Source organism: Stegostoma tigrinum, chromosome 25 (assembly GCF_030684315.1).
Source record: "Stegostoma tigrinum isolate sSteTig4 chromosome 25, sSteTig4.hap1, whole genome shotgun sequence".
Lineage (NCBI taxonomy): Eukaryota > Metazoa > Chordata > Chondrichthyes > Orectolobiformes > Stegostomatidae > Stegostoma > Stegostoma tigrinum.
This window is the reverse complement of record NC_081378.1, coordinates 38989295-39005767: the sequence shown is the minus strand read 5'-3', so window position 1 is coordinate 39005767 and position 16473 is coordinate 38989295. Positions and strand designations below refer to the sequence as shown.

Below are 16473 nucleotides of genomic sequence, written 5' to 3'. Positions count from 1 at the left end.
AAGCAAAAGGAGTCAGATGTCAGACAGAAACCTGGATTCACAGATCAAATTTTAATTTGCACTTGTTTGAACAAAGTAGTCTTCTGCAGAAACACAAGCATATAATGACCGATTTTGCTCCAATAGAAAAACAGAAGTTTATTTAAAAGGATTAATTGATGAAAATAAAACCTTCTACTTGTAATACAAATTTAAAGATTTCTATACACAGTGAAAGTATCATTTTGAACACCCCCTTACAAACTGAAAAGAAACAAAACAGCTTTGTGCAGTACCCAAAACACTACTGATACAATACTCAGAGTAGAGTCCCCAAATCTAATACGTCGATAGGCTTAAGTCACATATGACTTCAACTTTTCAACTGGGACTGCAGATAGCTACACAGAACCCAATGCATACCTGCTTAAAATGCACTCAGTTTTAAGTCATTCACTCATGCCTTATTCCAACAAACCGGAGGGGGTGAACTCTTCATTTTAAAGTAACCTCGTATACAATATATACTTTCCTCCTCAGGAGCATGGGTTACATAAACTGGATTTTTTAAACACTTTACATTAGTGCTCCACTCAAATGAAAACTGAAAAAAAACTACTGTGGGTGCTTCCCTTAAGTTTAAAGTTAAACTTCCAGAGGTCTCTAACAACCCCTGGAGACTTCATTATTTACACATTTAGAGCCACAAAACAATCTAAATTAAACAGAAGTCCAATAGTCGTGCACAAAACCCACTTAGTCCAAAAGTCAGGTCTCAATGTTTTAAAAGAAACTGATATTGCTCCAAAAATTCTCAGTTATTATCTTTCAAACACAGAAAACCCACCTGTTATGAGTTCAAAAATCAGAAACCCAGACAAACAACAAACATTATCCTACAGTCTACATTTACATCAATTTATGATAAGGGGATTCTAAACTTAGACAAAGGAGTTAGCCATTCAGATCCTTCCAGCCGATTCTGCCATTCAACAGGATCACGGCAGGTAATCTAACTCAGTATCCTGTTTCCGCTTTCTCCACTTATCCTTTGATCCTTTTAGAACATATCCTTTGATCCTCTGAGAGAGACTGGGTGAAGAAATTTCTCATCATTTTGGTTCTGCATGCCTCATCCCATATCTTGAGACTGACCTGGTTCTGGCTCCCCTATCATTGGTCAGGAGTATCCTTCCTGTGTTTACCCTGTCTAGCTTGTGAGAATTTTATAAACTCCTAGGACATCCTCTTGATGATGCCCAGTGTCCTGCTCTTCATTTTTCAATTTCAATTTTATTCAACAGTCACCTCATTATGAAGTTAGACAGACAGTCACCAACTTCTCATTATGTACAATATTTACAATGTAAATGTATTCACACTTGAATCCTTAACCACAAAATGACTGAGGCCTTGCCTCATTTGCAGGATAAAGTACATTCAAACCACCTTACCCCAAGCATGGAGATTAATTTACACAGAGGTTTAGTGATACCAAACATGTTTCCTGACTCCACGAGTGCGTTAAAATTACTGTTTAGGTAAAAGACACCACATACATGCTTAAAATTTACCTTCAATGGGCTGAGTCTGGTTCATTTGTCTGAGACAGTAGACAGCACAACAGTAATCTTCCTCTTTCATCTCATTAAAACACTAAATTCCTGATGTAAAGCCCACAGACAGAATTGTAAATAATAATTTATGAATTGCTGTACTATTATACGACTTTTCTCATTGTTCATGTTGCTACATGTTGGAAATATACGTTACTGATTATTTACTTTCCACATCCAAGTATTTTTTTCCATTTGTAGCTGGTGTATTTTAAAAGCAAAATGCCAGTAAAACAACTTACCAGATTTGAGAACTTTACAGCAGAATAAGCGTGGAAAGCCTAGTGGAATTCTCTTTAATAGCTTAGTATAAAACAAAATGCATCCTGTTTTCAAAGCGGTAGTTGAGCAATACCCCAGGACACCTCAGAATTGACAAAGCATCACTGGGTAGATCGACTTCACCAGTCATTCAAGAAAACCACTTGACTAGTGATTTTCTTTTTAAAATCATGGAAACAGACTGCTCCTCATTCACTGGACTGAGTTTAAAATTAATTTTGCATCTTGGCAAATGTTTGCCAAAGTCTTCAATGGCAGCAATGTGTTCAATTACTTAATGTATAAAAAGGTAATAATCTTTCATAAACTGTGTCGGTTCATTTATTACAATTAACATTTTCAGGTTATCATTTTGCAAAGAAAACCTTTATTGATTTGAGTATGAATGAGTACTGAAACTGACATGCATACTAGTCAGATAATTGACATAGATTAAAAATCTTCCAGATTTTGATGAGTGATCTCTCAGTGGAACCGATGGATCATGCAAAAAACCCAACTGCTTGCAAGTCAGTCAAAGTATTAAACCTTGCTTGCTGAGAACAATAGATCAAGTCACTTTTCTGATGAGAATGCCGGATTTATAGAAAAGCCTCAACAGAGCAAATAAAAAAAAAAGTTAGATCTTGCATTACACACCAGCTGCAACCAGAAATCTTAAAGTCATCTCTGACCAATGACAGCCAAAGGAAAAGCAGAGAAAAATGTCTCTGCCGGCTGAAGTCACACCTAGCACTAAGGAACGTGGTTGTTCATGTGGGAGGTCAGTCATCTAAGCTCCAGGATCAGTGCAGGAGTTCCTGAGGGACGCTAGGCCCAGCATCTTCTGTTGCTTCAATGACCTTTCCTACATAAAGTCAGAAGTGGGTACAGCCACTGATGACTGCACAATGTTCAGCACCATTTGTCACTCCTCAGATACTAAAACAGTCCACATCCAAACCTACCAGGACTTGGATAATATACAAGCTCATGCTGACAAATAGCAAGTGACATTCAGTCAGTCAATGATCATCTCCAACAGCAGACAATCTGTCCAAGGTTCCTTGACATTCACAGATTACCAGAGCCAAATCCCTCATGCAACATCCCGGGGAGTAATATTGACGAGAAATGCTCTAAACTAGCCATATAAATACAGCAGCTACAAGAACAGGTTAGATGCTTGTGATCTTGCAGCATGCAACTCATCTCTTGATTCGCTAAAGCCTGTTCATCATCTACAAGGTCAAGTCACAAGCGTAATGGAATATTCCCCATTTGTCTGGATGAGAATACCTTCAACACAAGTTTGACAACATCCAGATCAAACCATGCTTGATAGCATTATGTCTATAAATATTCATTTGCTTCATTAGTGATGCTCAGCAGCAGCAGTGTAAACTGTCCACAAGACACATTGCAGAAATTAACAAAGGCTCCTTCGACTGCATATTTCATATCCAGAACCACAGAGAGAGAAGGACAAGGACCACAGATGCATGGGAACATTACCACTTGCAAATTCATGTCCAAATCATCCTGGTGAAATAAGTTGCCATTTCTTCATTGTTACAAGGTCAAAAGTCTGGGACTCCCTTGCTGACAACATTGCGAGTATACTTATGTCAAAAAGGAGACTGCAATGGTTGAAGAAGGCAGCTCACCACATTTCAAGGGCAATTATTGATGGGCAATAAATGTTAATCGAACCAAAATGCTCATCCCCTGAATAAAAATAAATTATAATCACAAGGAAAGCCATTAAGAAATCTAAATTTTACAGCAAAGCCCACTCATTCTGCCTCCTGACTTGCATCTTATGGATGAAGTACATCATCTTCTGCACCATCACTGGCACCTTTCATGCACACATCATCTGCAATCAAGTCACTGCCAATCATATCATGCCACAAATAATTATTTTCTGATGTCATCATGTGCATATAAAAAAATCCCACATTTCTTGTATGATTTCACAGTAATCTGCATTCTAGTTTCATCCCATGCCTCTACAATGCACTGAATGCTAATGTCACATCCCATATACTGGTTCCCTCAATGAATGTAATCTGTCCTTCAATCATCTAGTCATTCCACTTTTGTTTCATGCTATCCTTGATAGAACATTTTTTCTAAACAAGCCTACGGGTGAGCGAGACTGGTTAAGCCACTAGGAAATAACTACAATAACAGTTTTACCATCTGACCTTGACCAGGTATGTTCTCAATATATCCTAGATGAAGACTTCTTTAAAAAATTGCAAACCTCTTTGTTGGAAACTCCAAACTTTCTTCAGCCATACTTTCCAACCAATTACATTGATCCTTTTTCAAAAACGTTGCCAGCTACTTTGTGGGAATTACTGTTTTGGGTTCGGAGTGGTGGTGGGAGTCTTTTGAATATGATCAACTTGAGCTGTGTCCTGTTAGGCATACAAAACAGCACAACTGTGAATCCACTCCCTTCAAAGCCAGTTGTCTTCAGTAACGAAATAAAAACCAAAAAAAGAACTGTGGATGCTGTAAATCAGGATCAAAAACCAAAAATTGCTGGAAAAGCTCAGCAGGTCTGGCAACAACTGTGAAGGAGAGAACAGGAGTTAATGTGTCAGGCCTGGTGACCCTTCCTCAGAACTGGCTCGGAAAATGTTAGTTTGTATGCAGAAAATAGGGAGGTGCGTGGGGTAGGGAGTAAATGATCGGGTAGAGCCCAAAGAGACAGAAAGACAGTTGGACAGACAAAGGAGTTGCTAACAATCAGGCTGGGAGGGTGAACAGTTGTTAATGGGGACTGTTAGTGACGAACAACAGGGGGGTGTGTAATGGCAGGCTATGTGGTAACACAGCCTGGTGTGGGGGGTGGTGGAATGAGGGGCTGGGACATGGGACAGTTTAGGCCCTAAGATTATTGAACTCAATACTGAGTCTCGAGGGCTGTAGTGTCCCCAGGCAGAAAATGAGGTGTTGTTCCTCCAGCTTGCGTTGGACTTCACTGGAACACTGCAGCAAGCCAGAGACAGAAATTTTGGCCAGGGAGCAGGCAGGCTGGTGCGTTGAAATAGCAGGCAACAGGTAGTTCAGGGTCCTTTTTGCAAGCAGAGTGTAGATGTTCTGCGAAGTGGACGCCAAGTCTACGCTTTGTTTCCCCAGTTTAGAGGAGACCACATTGTGAGCAGCAAATGCGGTACACTAGATTCTAGGAAGTGCAGGTGAAATGTTGCCTCACCTGGAAGGTATGGTTGGGCCCTTGGATTCAGTTCTGAGGAAGGGTCACTGGACCCAAAACTTTAAACTGTTTTCTCCTTCACAGATGCTGCCAGACCGGCTGAGCTTTTCCAGTAACTTTGGTTCTTGTATTCAGTAACAAGATTGTTTTTTATGACTTGCTAACTATTTGGCAGGCAACCACCCAGGTTACCAATCTGTATCAATTCCTTTGTCAATGTCTTATTATAAAATTGCTGAAGTGCAATAAGTCTGTCATCAAATTCATCTTGGAGACACTGAAATCTTAGTTTTCAGCAGTTGTACAAAAAAGTGTTTTTCCTTCTAAACCTGGTACACCATCCAAGAATGAAGTCTGCAACACCTAATTTTCTTTCTTGGGAGCACAAAAATTCATAGGAAACAGGGTCCAATCAGACAATTTTCAGTGCAATATTGTGCAACTTGCAGTCACATGCTACCCTATACGTGTTTGCAGATTTATTTTAGGTAACCAGTTTCCTTCGATCTCTAACACTCTTCTTTGATGCTTTGAATTCAGTGGTTACTGCACAATTATAGGTCTACTTCACAATCTTGGCAACCAAGTTAGAACTAGCTTGTGCATCTATTGCTCCTTCCTGATACTATAATGTATTATAAAAGGTACAACAGTATGTCTGGTGGGAATACAGTCAGCAGCATGCACAAGTGAGTGGTAGCCTTGACAGCACATATTGATGTACACAGTGACAAGGAACAGAACAGCTACCTTCAACGGTATGTCATTCAATGCTTCTCCAAAAATTTGCTTACTAGGGCAAGTTTGACCTCTGCGGTGAATAGGTGCAAAGTACAAAGTTTTCATTTTTTGGCTAAAAGTCAGGTGCTGACTTTTACAAAGATTCAACGATCTAATATATACAGCAAGTGCAATTTCTTAACCATCTTTCCCTAATTTTATATATAGATGCAACACTGGGAAATCTTCTGCTAATGACTAAGTTTCAAAGTGCTCTCCCAAAAGCTGTATGTTAAATGGTCAAAAATTTATAGTTTCTTCAATTTTGATAAGAGGTACATGTTAAGGACAAAAGAAAGTAATGGAGTGATTTTAAATTATGATTGGCTTTGCTCTCAAGCCTGAGATGGCGGGGTATTCAATTTACTCCTGTCCTTTATGGCTGGAAACAGACAAATCATTTCTAACAATAGTGTGAAGCTGGAAGATCACAGCAGGCGAAGCAGCAACAGAAGAGCAGGAAAGCCTGATGTTTTGGGTCAGAACCCTTCTTCAGAAACGGATTTTGAAGAAGTGTCCTGACCTGAAACATCAAGCTTTCCTGCTCGGCCTGCTGCGTTCATCCAGCTTCACAACATGTTATCTCAGATTCTCCAGCAATGGCAGTTCCTACTATCTCTGTAATCATTTCTAACATCTTTGCTTCAGTTTCAGCTGCAACATCAATAAATTGGAATGGTTCTAAAGCTTATGGGAATACATGTGATTTACCCAGACCAGTGTGTCCAACATGTTTGCATTCGGTTTCTTTTAGAAGTGTACAAAACTGTCAAAAAGAGAATAGTTTTCTTTGGGATTACTGTTCTTGCCTTCGGGGTATAAGATGTTATGCAATTATTAAATCCCACATTTTAAGTAGAAGTTATGGGGAATCTTATGTCATGATCCTGGACAAGATCCAAAATTTATATCTTCTCACTCCAGGCAATTATTTAAGAGGAGACAAAGTTTGAGATTTCACGTACATACTGAGAGAATTAAACCACAATATTCATGATCTCGAACAAAGTAAATAAACTTTACTATATGAATTCAGATAGCAAAGTAATCTACAATATCCATGTAACTGGTATTCTAACCTTCAAAATTAACAGGAGATGAAGACCCAAATTAGACAAACCATGGTCAAACACACCCAAATGCATACTAAAGAGTGAATGCAGTCAAGAGAGATCCCTTGGATTTAATCATGAAATTCAGAGACACTGGTGGCTTTCAAACTTTACAAGGAATTCCAAATCTTCACTTTCAAAGAGCTGGCTTTAGGACACTCAAAACACACTACCACATACTGCCTCAATAACTGTTCACATTCTTCTGGATTTTGACAGTTGTACTCCAATGCCCAATCACGTGTGCATTTACAGCTTGTCTGCAGACAGTTCGTGCAACAAATTGGTAACGCCCTTGGTTTCTCCAAGCTGTTTTTCCCCCCCCCGCCACCGACAATATTCATGATATATTGTAATGATTTAAGATGATGGAACTAACTGTAATAACCCTAAGTTTGCAAATGACAATGCTGGGTAGCAGAGGGAACTGAAAACAGGATGCAGAGATACTTCAATGCGAGATCAGCATGTTGAGTGGGGAAAATGCATGGCAAGTGAAATATGTGTATACATTTGGGGTTAGGAGCGAAAGATTGGGAAAGAGGAGGGACACAGAGACCTGGATGTCCTTGTACATCAGTTGCTGAAAGTAAGCAGGTGGTAAAAACAGCAAATAGTTTGTTGGCCTTCATAGTGTGAAGATTTAAATACAGGAATGAGATATCTTGTACAGTTGTACAAAGCTTTGGTGACACCACACCTGGCATATTACGCACTGCTCTGGTCTCCTTATCCGAGGAAGGATCCTCTTGCTATGGTGGAAAAGCAGCAAAGCTCTACTAGATAAATTCCTAGTTCATCTAGGAATGATGGTGGGACAACTTGAGGGGAGGCTGAATCAGTTAGAATTATATTCACTGGAGTTCAGAAGATGGAGGGAACTTTCAGAAACCTGTAAAAGTCTAACCAAACTAAACATGGTGGATGCAGAAAGGGTGTTCCCAATGGTGAGAGAGTCCAGAATCAGGGCATCCCGAGGATACAGAGTAGGCAATTTAGGATCGAAACGAGGGAAATTTCTTCATCCAGAGGGTGGTGAGCCTGTGGAGATCACTGTCACAGGTAGCAGTCAAGGGCAAATCATTGAATCTTGCGATAATGGGAACTGCTGATGCTGGAGAATCCAAGATAACAAAGTGTGGAGCTGGATGAACACAGCAGGCCAAGCAGCATCTCAGGAGCACAAAAGCTGACGTTTTGGGCCTAGATCCTTCATAACCCTCTCTGATGAAGGGTCTAGGCCCAAAACGTCAGCTTTTGTGCTCCTGAGATGCTGCTTGGCCTGCTGTGTTCGTCCAGCTCCACACTTTGTTCACTGGATCTTCAAGACGAGTTTGATACAGTTCTTAGCACTGAAGACATCAAAGGCTTTTGGGAGAAAGCAAGAATAGGGTATGGGTCGCAAAATCAGACATGAACATATTAACAAACAGGAAATATATAGGAACATTTCAACATTCCACAGTAATACCTGACTGATGCAGCTACTTTCAGCTGAAAGTAGGAATATAAAATATAAGAGCTGGAATAGGCCAATCAGCTGTTTGAGCGTAGCCCACAATTCTAGATCTTGGCTGAGCATCTCTTTAAATGTTAATTTCTTGCAGTATCACAAAACCCAATGTCTTTTGTTGACAGAAAACTACTGAATTCTTTCTTTAATCTGACACAAAGACAAAGGTCCCTCAGCCTTTCAGGGAAGACAATTCCAAAGATTCACAACTGTGCAAATGAAGAAATTCCTCCTAATCCTAAAATGGTCTACCGATCTTCCTTAGATTATGGTTACTCAAGCAGGGGACAGTCAGCAGAAATATCCTGTGTCCACCCTGTGATAACCTGTAAGAATATTCTAAGTTTCAATGAAACCACCTTGCAGTCTTCATAACTTTGGGGAATACAGATTTGGGTTACTCACTTTCCTCACTGGACAATCCCACCATAAGGATTAATCCGATAAACTGCCTCACCTCAACTCTCAGCTGCATTAAATTACTGATGCATCACAGCCCTCTCATTCGGCCCTAGAGCTTCCAGGGCTTTCCTTAAACCTTAACTCTAATATAACTCCAGCTGACACCAAGGACTTCCCAGTCCTAACTGCAGAGCCTACTGCAGCAGCAATCTTTTCAGAATGGAGTGTCCTCTTCCTACTCAAGTACCCAACTAGCTGCCCAAAAATACCAACTTCTGCTTTTATTGATTCCAACTGACTAAACCTAACTGTACAGTAACCTTTGAACTTCTGGATGTATTCAAAATCTTGTAGAATGTTCCATCCTTTGGCTGAGGCAGAATGAATGTCATATCAGTGTAACATATCTCCTGATTGTTACGGTTCTCCAGCTAACTTCTCCACAGCTGCCGGCTCAGAATGCACGCAGTACATGCAGATGCCAAAAAAAATCAGCATATTTTGCATTAAAAATAAAAGTAAAACAGTTGCCAAAGTTACTAGAACAGAGATGTGAAAGTCTTCAAACACAGCTGAAAGTCTTTCCTTGGTCTCGTAAGTGGTTAACACCGTTCTCAGCTTCTACACTAACACTTACAAAATTTAGTCAAGTGCTTGATCACTGTAAGCATAGTTAGAATGTACTCAGCTGGCTGGACTCAAAACATCCAGATTGGATGAATGCTTCTTCATTCAACTAACTTATTTTTACCAGTTCTCAGCAATTTAGCAAATATATCATGTGGGCAACTATTGAGTCAATCAGATGAAGAAAGGTCAAGTTCAACTCACTGTCTGTGCTGAATTTGTTATTTTCAGCACTACAATTTGTACTATTGTTTCTAGACTCAAGGCAAAAATGTCAGGATTTCTGTTCCCTGTTGCTTTCCAATGAGAACCGTTGTAGTGTGAAAGAAGTATTCTGAAGTAGATTTTAACTTCAATTGGAGTTATTTTAGGAATGTTATTCAAGAAACAGTAGGCAATCCACTAAATATACGCCTTTAAAACTGTCCGATGTAGAATGCAGTTCAAAAGCAAAACAATCCTACTGGACAAAGTTCTAGAATATATATCTTGTAGGTTAAATTTTTTAAGCAGTTTAGGAGTACTCTGGATAATTTGGTTGTTACTCAGAGGCTGTGTCATGAACAAATCAGTTTTAAATAATGGACATTAATATTTTCTCGTAACAAACTATGATGAGGGGAGACAGAAGGTACAGAGTGTCATCATTCGGCATGTAAACAGCCCCTTAAGTTCAACCGCCCATGCCAAACATAATCCCAAACTATGCTAGTCCCACCTGCCTGCTCCTGGCCCATTGCCCTCTAAACTTCTTATTCGTGTATCTTGCCAAAAGCTTTTTAAAACATTGTAATCATACCCACACCCACCAGTTCATCACAAAGTTCATTCCACACGCAAACCACCCTCTATAAACAAAAAAAATTTGCATGTCTTTAAAATCTCTCTCCTCTCACCTTAAAAATATACCCACTAGTCTTGAACCTCCCCACCCTATAGAAAAGACAACTAATATCAACTCTATCTTTACGTATCATTATTTTAGAAACTTCTGTCAGATCACCTCTCAACCTCCTAGGCTCCACTGAAAGTTCCAACCAATCCAGCCTTTGTTTATAGCTCAAACTTGCCACACCCAGGAACATCCTGGTAAATCTCTTCTGAACCCTCCCCAGCTTGATAATATCTTTCCTAAAACTGGCTGACCAGGACTGGACACAGTATTCCAGAAGAGGCCTCACCAATGTTTTGTACAACCTCAACATGGCTTACTATCTCATCTACTCAAAAGGACTGAACAATGAAGGCAAGCGTGTCAAACACCTTTTTAAACCACCCTGTCTATATGTGGCACAAACCGCAATGAATTATGTACCTGAGCCCTTATTCCCTCTGTTCTACATCACTAGCCAAGGCTCTGCCATTAACTGTATAAGCACTATCCTTGTTTGCTGTACCAAAGTGCAATAGCTCCCATTTATTCAGATGGAACTCCGTCTGCCATTTTTCAGCCCACTGTCCTATTCGATCATGATCCCTTCATAATCTTGGAAAACCTTCTGTTTAAATATACCACCAATTTTGGTGTCATCTGCAAACTTACTAACCATGCCTTCTATGTTCTCAAACATTTATATAAATGACAAACAAAAGAGTATCCAGAAACAATCCACGTGGAACTCTGCTGGTCACAGGCCTACAGTCCAAAAAGTAACCCTCCACTATTACTCTGTCTCCTGCCATTAAGCCAATTATATACCCAATTGGCAAGCTCACCCTGAACCCCATGTGACCTAACTTCACTAATTAGTCTACCATGTGGAACTTTGACAAAGGCTTTACAAAAATTCAAACAAACATCTACTGCACTGCCATCAATCTTTTTGGCAACTTCCTCCAAAACCTTAATCCAAGTTGAGGGGCAGTTTTCCTTGCACAACACCATGTTGACTATCCCTGATCAATTTTCACCTAAATGTCCATAAAGCTTACCTTTTATTAACACCTTTAACAATTTACCCACAACCGATGTAGATTCAGAGGTCTACAGTTTCCCAGTGACTCCTAATGATCTTCCTTAAGGGTACAACATTAGCCACCGCACCCATAGTTATGGATGATGCAAATATCTCTACAAGGGGTTTCACAATTTCTCCCTTTACTGCCAAATGCATTTTAAATTTAAACGCTCTATTCTGCAACGTTTCAAATAAGATTCTGCTAATTGTATAAATTTTGGCAACTGCGTAAGGGCAAGGGGGATGTTTTCAGTCTGCATTTCAAAAAATGTTTGCTTCACATCGCATTGCAGAAGGGCACATTTTTCTCAGACAAAAACCATCTTCCGAGCATTCGTCTCTATTTTCTTAATTACTTTTTTGATTAAACTTCAATTCTTACCTCAGCTTCTGAGCTAACAGTACGGGTTGTTACTCCCACAGTGTAAATTCCTCCATTTGCATCTTCGTGGATCTTAATGTTTGATTTTTTGTGTCTTGACTCAAGGTCACGGATTGAATCAAATAGGTCAAGAATTTCTTCATTATAAAGCTGAAAGGAAAATCACAATGAGCCAACTAACTTCAGAATGTACAAATGGAAGATCTTACAAAACAATGCATCTGTCAAAAACATATTTATTACATTATATGAGGTCTATCAACTGATAAATTAATTATGACGAGGGGAGTTAGGTCTGCCACGTTAAAACTCAAGTTTAGTATTTCTTTTAAAGAATTAAAAACTCAAGTCAGAAGGAAAACTTATAGAAACAAGGAATTCCAGTTTTGAAAACACAATCACTTATTCCCAAAGGATAAATAGTCTCTCAGCTTCAGTATCCAACACTGTTGCAACATTGTCTTTATTTTGACTACTGTTGTTTTGAACACTCATTTCTCTAATCTATTCAAATAAGAGCTTCTGAATTTCTGTTTTTCATAATCTTTGGAGATAATCCTGAACATTCAACCTTCAACTGTGTTTCTCAGGCTTAAACTAAATGTCTATTATTTTTAATACTGGTTAGATGCTCACTAAATTTATTTTGAGTTATCTAAATTTGCAGCACATTTGATTTATTCATTTCAAAATGATGCATGACGACAGTATTTTGGATTATTTCAATTTACAGACCTTCATTCCAACTTTTAGAACAACACTTACTACTAATTTAAACATGTATCCAATTATGCTAAGCAATGTTGACAGTCATCATGTTAACTACAGCTGAATTCAATTCTATCAATAGGTACAGGACACTTTCCAGTTTTGCCTAGCTAATTAAAGTATCATGAATGGGATGAAATAAAATCGGCGATATGGTGTTCACGACATACGTATTAATGGGGTATGCTGAAACCTTGCTATACATCGGTGAAAGTGAGTACAACAATTTTGACCCTTTTGAACTCCAAACTACACACCTCAAGAAACTGAGCATTAACTTTGAACTCTGGTGCTGGCAATCCACGTTCAATGGCAACACGTTTTCGCTCTTCGATACCACAATATAGATGTTTGACAGCACGTGGAATAATACCCTGTTCAATTTCAGTAATGTTGACATCAAATCCAGTCCCCATGGTGTATGTCTTCCCAGAGCCAGTCTGTAAAAAGACCAAATGTGCATTTAAAAAAAAATAGTAAGTGTTTTGTTTGTCTTCTAAACTGGTTTTCACTGAAGGGGTTTTAACTTTTACAGTGTTCAAAAGCAATAATTTACTTTTTCTCCATTTCTCATCACATGATTTGTAGATGTAAGGCAAGTCTGATTGCAAGATTTAGATTCTGCAATTAGTCACCAAGGAGGTTCTCATAAGAGAGTTTAGCATCCTTCCAGTTGTGCTTCCCTCTTTGAAAAACATCAGAACTCTGCTCAAGAGATAGCAAGAACGGCAGATGCTGCAGTCAGAGTCAATACAGCGTGGAGCTGGAGGAACACAGCAGGCTAGGCACCAGAGGAGCAGGAATCGACGTTTTGGGCCTGGACCCTTCATCAGGACTGGGAGGGGAAAGGGAGCTGGGTAATAAATAGTTTGGAGGGGTGGGGCGTGGGTAGGGGTAGTGGAGTTTGGTCAGTGGGAAGAGTAGGGTGGATACTTGGTGAAGATGGACAAGTTGTGTCAGGTCAAGGAGACAGGGTTGAGGGGGGAGGGCTGGATATGGGACGAGGCCAACATGGAGAGATTTCGAAACTGGTGAATCGTATGTGCAAGCGATGAGGCTGTAGGCTCCCAAGGCAGAAAAGGAGGTGTGTTGTTTCTCCAGTTTGATTGTGGCATCATTGTGGCACAGGAAGAGGCCCAGGATGTCACCAAGGGAGTGGGAGAGAGAGTTACAATGGTTCGCAACTGGAAGGTGTTGTTGATTAGTGAACAGAGCGCAGGTGCTCCGCAAATTCGTCACTACGACGCCCCCTAATACTTGAAGGGCTAGACTGAACCGGGAAATATGCTGCTGAATCTCAGCTCTGTCCAGTAGCTAATTACCTCAGCAAGCTTTCAATTTATAGCATTTATAGTTTGACAGTTTCCTTTCTTTAAAATATTGTGAATATAAAATGTCCAATAGAAATATGACTGCTCACCTGACCATATGCCAAAACAGTGGCATTGTAACCTTCCAAACAACCATCAATAAGTTTTTCAACACACTTCATATAAATCTCCTCCTGCTGAGTGTCCATGTCATAAACAAAATCAAAAGTAAATGCTTTATCATTTCCAAGTACAACCTGGGGTTCTCCGGGTATAACAGAGGTGCAAATATGACATCCCTCTATTTTCTCTTTAGCCAGTTGCGGACGAATTCTGTACAGAAAAGAAGGGATTGTGAGTGCAATGTCCAATTGAATCAAGGATATTAAAATTTCACACGGTAATATCACACACATGTTTCAATGTATGTGCCTTCCAAAAGATTTGTGATGTCTATTTGAGTAAGTACTGTAATTTCCTTAATTTACAGTTCCTGATCCATAAGGCAATTTATTTTAGTGCAACAGAAATTGAAAATATTATCTTTTAACCAGAAGAACTGCTGTGCAGAAGATATTAACTTGTGAGCACTGTCTTGGAAAACATATTTTTGAACTGTACAAAGGTGAACTTTATCTGTAAATTGTAGACTTAGCCTTCTTGAGGAGAAAAACCAATCATTTCACCTACTTATCACTCCAAAATTCTGCTCTCAAACCTTTGGGAAAATGGGAAAGAACAGATGTCTAGAACTAACAGGACAGTTCTACAGAAGTCACCTATATCAAATGACATTGTCTTAGAATGAGATAATGCAGTACAGTCTTATTTACAAAGTGTAAATTTAGCAGTTTACCACACTGCTGTTTACCACATCACAAAGCAGTATGTAGTGCCATTTCATCTTAGACTTCCAGAATTCAAAATTATGTTAGCTTCCAGAATTGATATTTATCACAAGGCAATTAAATTTTCAAACGGTCTCAGTTTGAGAACCAACTAATATTGGGAAAAATAGCCAGATGGAGGTCTCTGTTTATTTGCAGCATTTGCAATATTGCAACATCAAAACAGCCAGCTAAATACTGGTACAAAGAGTTACAAGATGTCACTAAATCTTTTGAATAATTAAGTGTAGTTGAGGGGCACACAAAATGTGATGCAATGAAGAATAGGGAGTAACAGGACAATGGAATCGAGGCTGCTGGTAGTGCATAATGTACAATCCAGGGTTATAATTCAGATTGGGGTATTTCGTAAAGCAACATTGTCACCTACATAAAAAAAGAGAGAGGCTGGATGAACACAGCAGGACCAGCAGCATCTCAGGAGATGCTGCTGGGCCTGCTGTGTTCATCCAGCCTCACATTTTATTGTCTTGGATTCTCCAGCATCTGCAGTTCCCATTATCATTGTCACCTACATAACCAGTTTTTAAGAAACTACCTTATACTCCAAATGGACACCTTATTTTCTACTAACTTAGAACTAAATGGTCAAACCATCTCTCTGTGATTGCCTTAGGCATTTACTTTAAAAACTTTGCCGAGGAAAGACGCAAGGCTCTCGGTGTAGAAATAGCCAAAACAATCAAATGGGCATGTCATAGAACCCCAAAAGACAACATTAATGGTCAGAAGTTGGCCATGATTGAACAATTTCACTTCTGTTGGCAATGAGTGGCAGAGTAGAAAAGGAGAAATTTATACAAACAAAACTACTTTGGGACCAATGAGTTACTGGCACAGAATAAAGCTGTTAGCAGTCGTTTACTTAATAATCAGTAATTGCATATAAAAGAATCTGCATGCTAATTAACTACAAAGTTATGAATTCTAATTGTGTACCCCTAGTTCATGTCAAGCATTACACTCCAAAAGTATCCACTTGAAGAAGCTCTTGAATGGGAAACAAAAATAATTCAGATGGTTAAAAAAGTGTCTTTGGAACAACTTGAGACAAATATGGGGGCAAATGCTCATGAATATTTAAGGCTGAGGTAGACAGATCAGTAGAGGAATGACGGGTTACGGAGAAAGGACAGGAAAGTGGGCATGAGGGGTGTCAGACAAGCCTCGATCCTACTGAATGGAGGAGCAGGCTTGAGGGGCTCAATGGCCTATCCTTGTTCCTACTTATTATGGCTTAAGAGTGGAATAAATTTAATGATGTGCATATCTATTGATGATATTCCTGGCATTACTTTATAGACAAAAAATCCACCTTTTAAAAAAAAGTCCAAATTAGATCTGTCATTCATGGTTAAGTCTACAAGACGTCAACTCAATATACTTTACTCCATACAGTGCAAATTATATTGGCTATTTTGCCAAAAATCCCAGAAGATGATGGATAATATACATTACTCTTCCTTGTGCAGAGATGGAAAAAGACATTCATCAACATTATTTCAAAAGTTACCAAACCTTAACCAAGTGAGCTTTTGCTTACATACTGCAGGGCAAAGCTGCACTCAAGATTCAAGAGTGCAACATTGCTTCGAAGGTTAAATCGAAAAGCCATAAAAATGAAGATG

The 16473-nt window shown here is 39.3% G+C and overlaps 1 protein-coding gene across 5 annotated transcripts in view; it reads right to left on the bottom strand.

Moving 5' to 3' along the window:
* Positions 1-16473, bottom strand: part of kif21a (kinesin family member 21A) — a 157230-nt gene that overhangs the window by 119800 nt on the left and 20957 nt on the right. For all 5 annotated transcript variants that reach the window (XM_048553734.2, XM_048553737.2, XM_048553736.2 and 2 more), the window contains exons 2-4: positions 14048-14270; positions 12885-13067; positions 11860-12009 (exon numbers count right to left, since the gene is read on the bottom strand). In XM_048553734.2, the coding sequence (XP_048409691.1) occupies positions 11860-12009; positions 12885-13067; positions 14048-14270 (556 nt within the window). The remainder of the gene's footprint in view (positions 1-11859; positions 12010-12884; positions 13068-14047; positions 14271-16473) is intronic.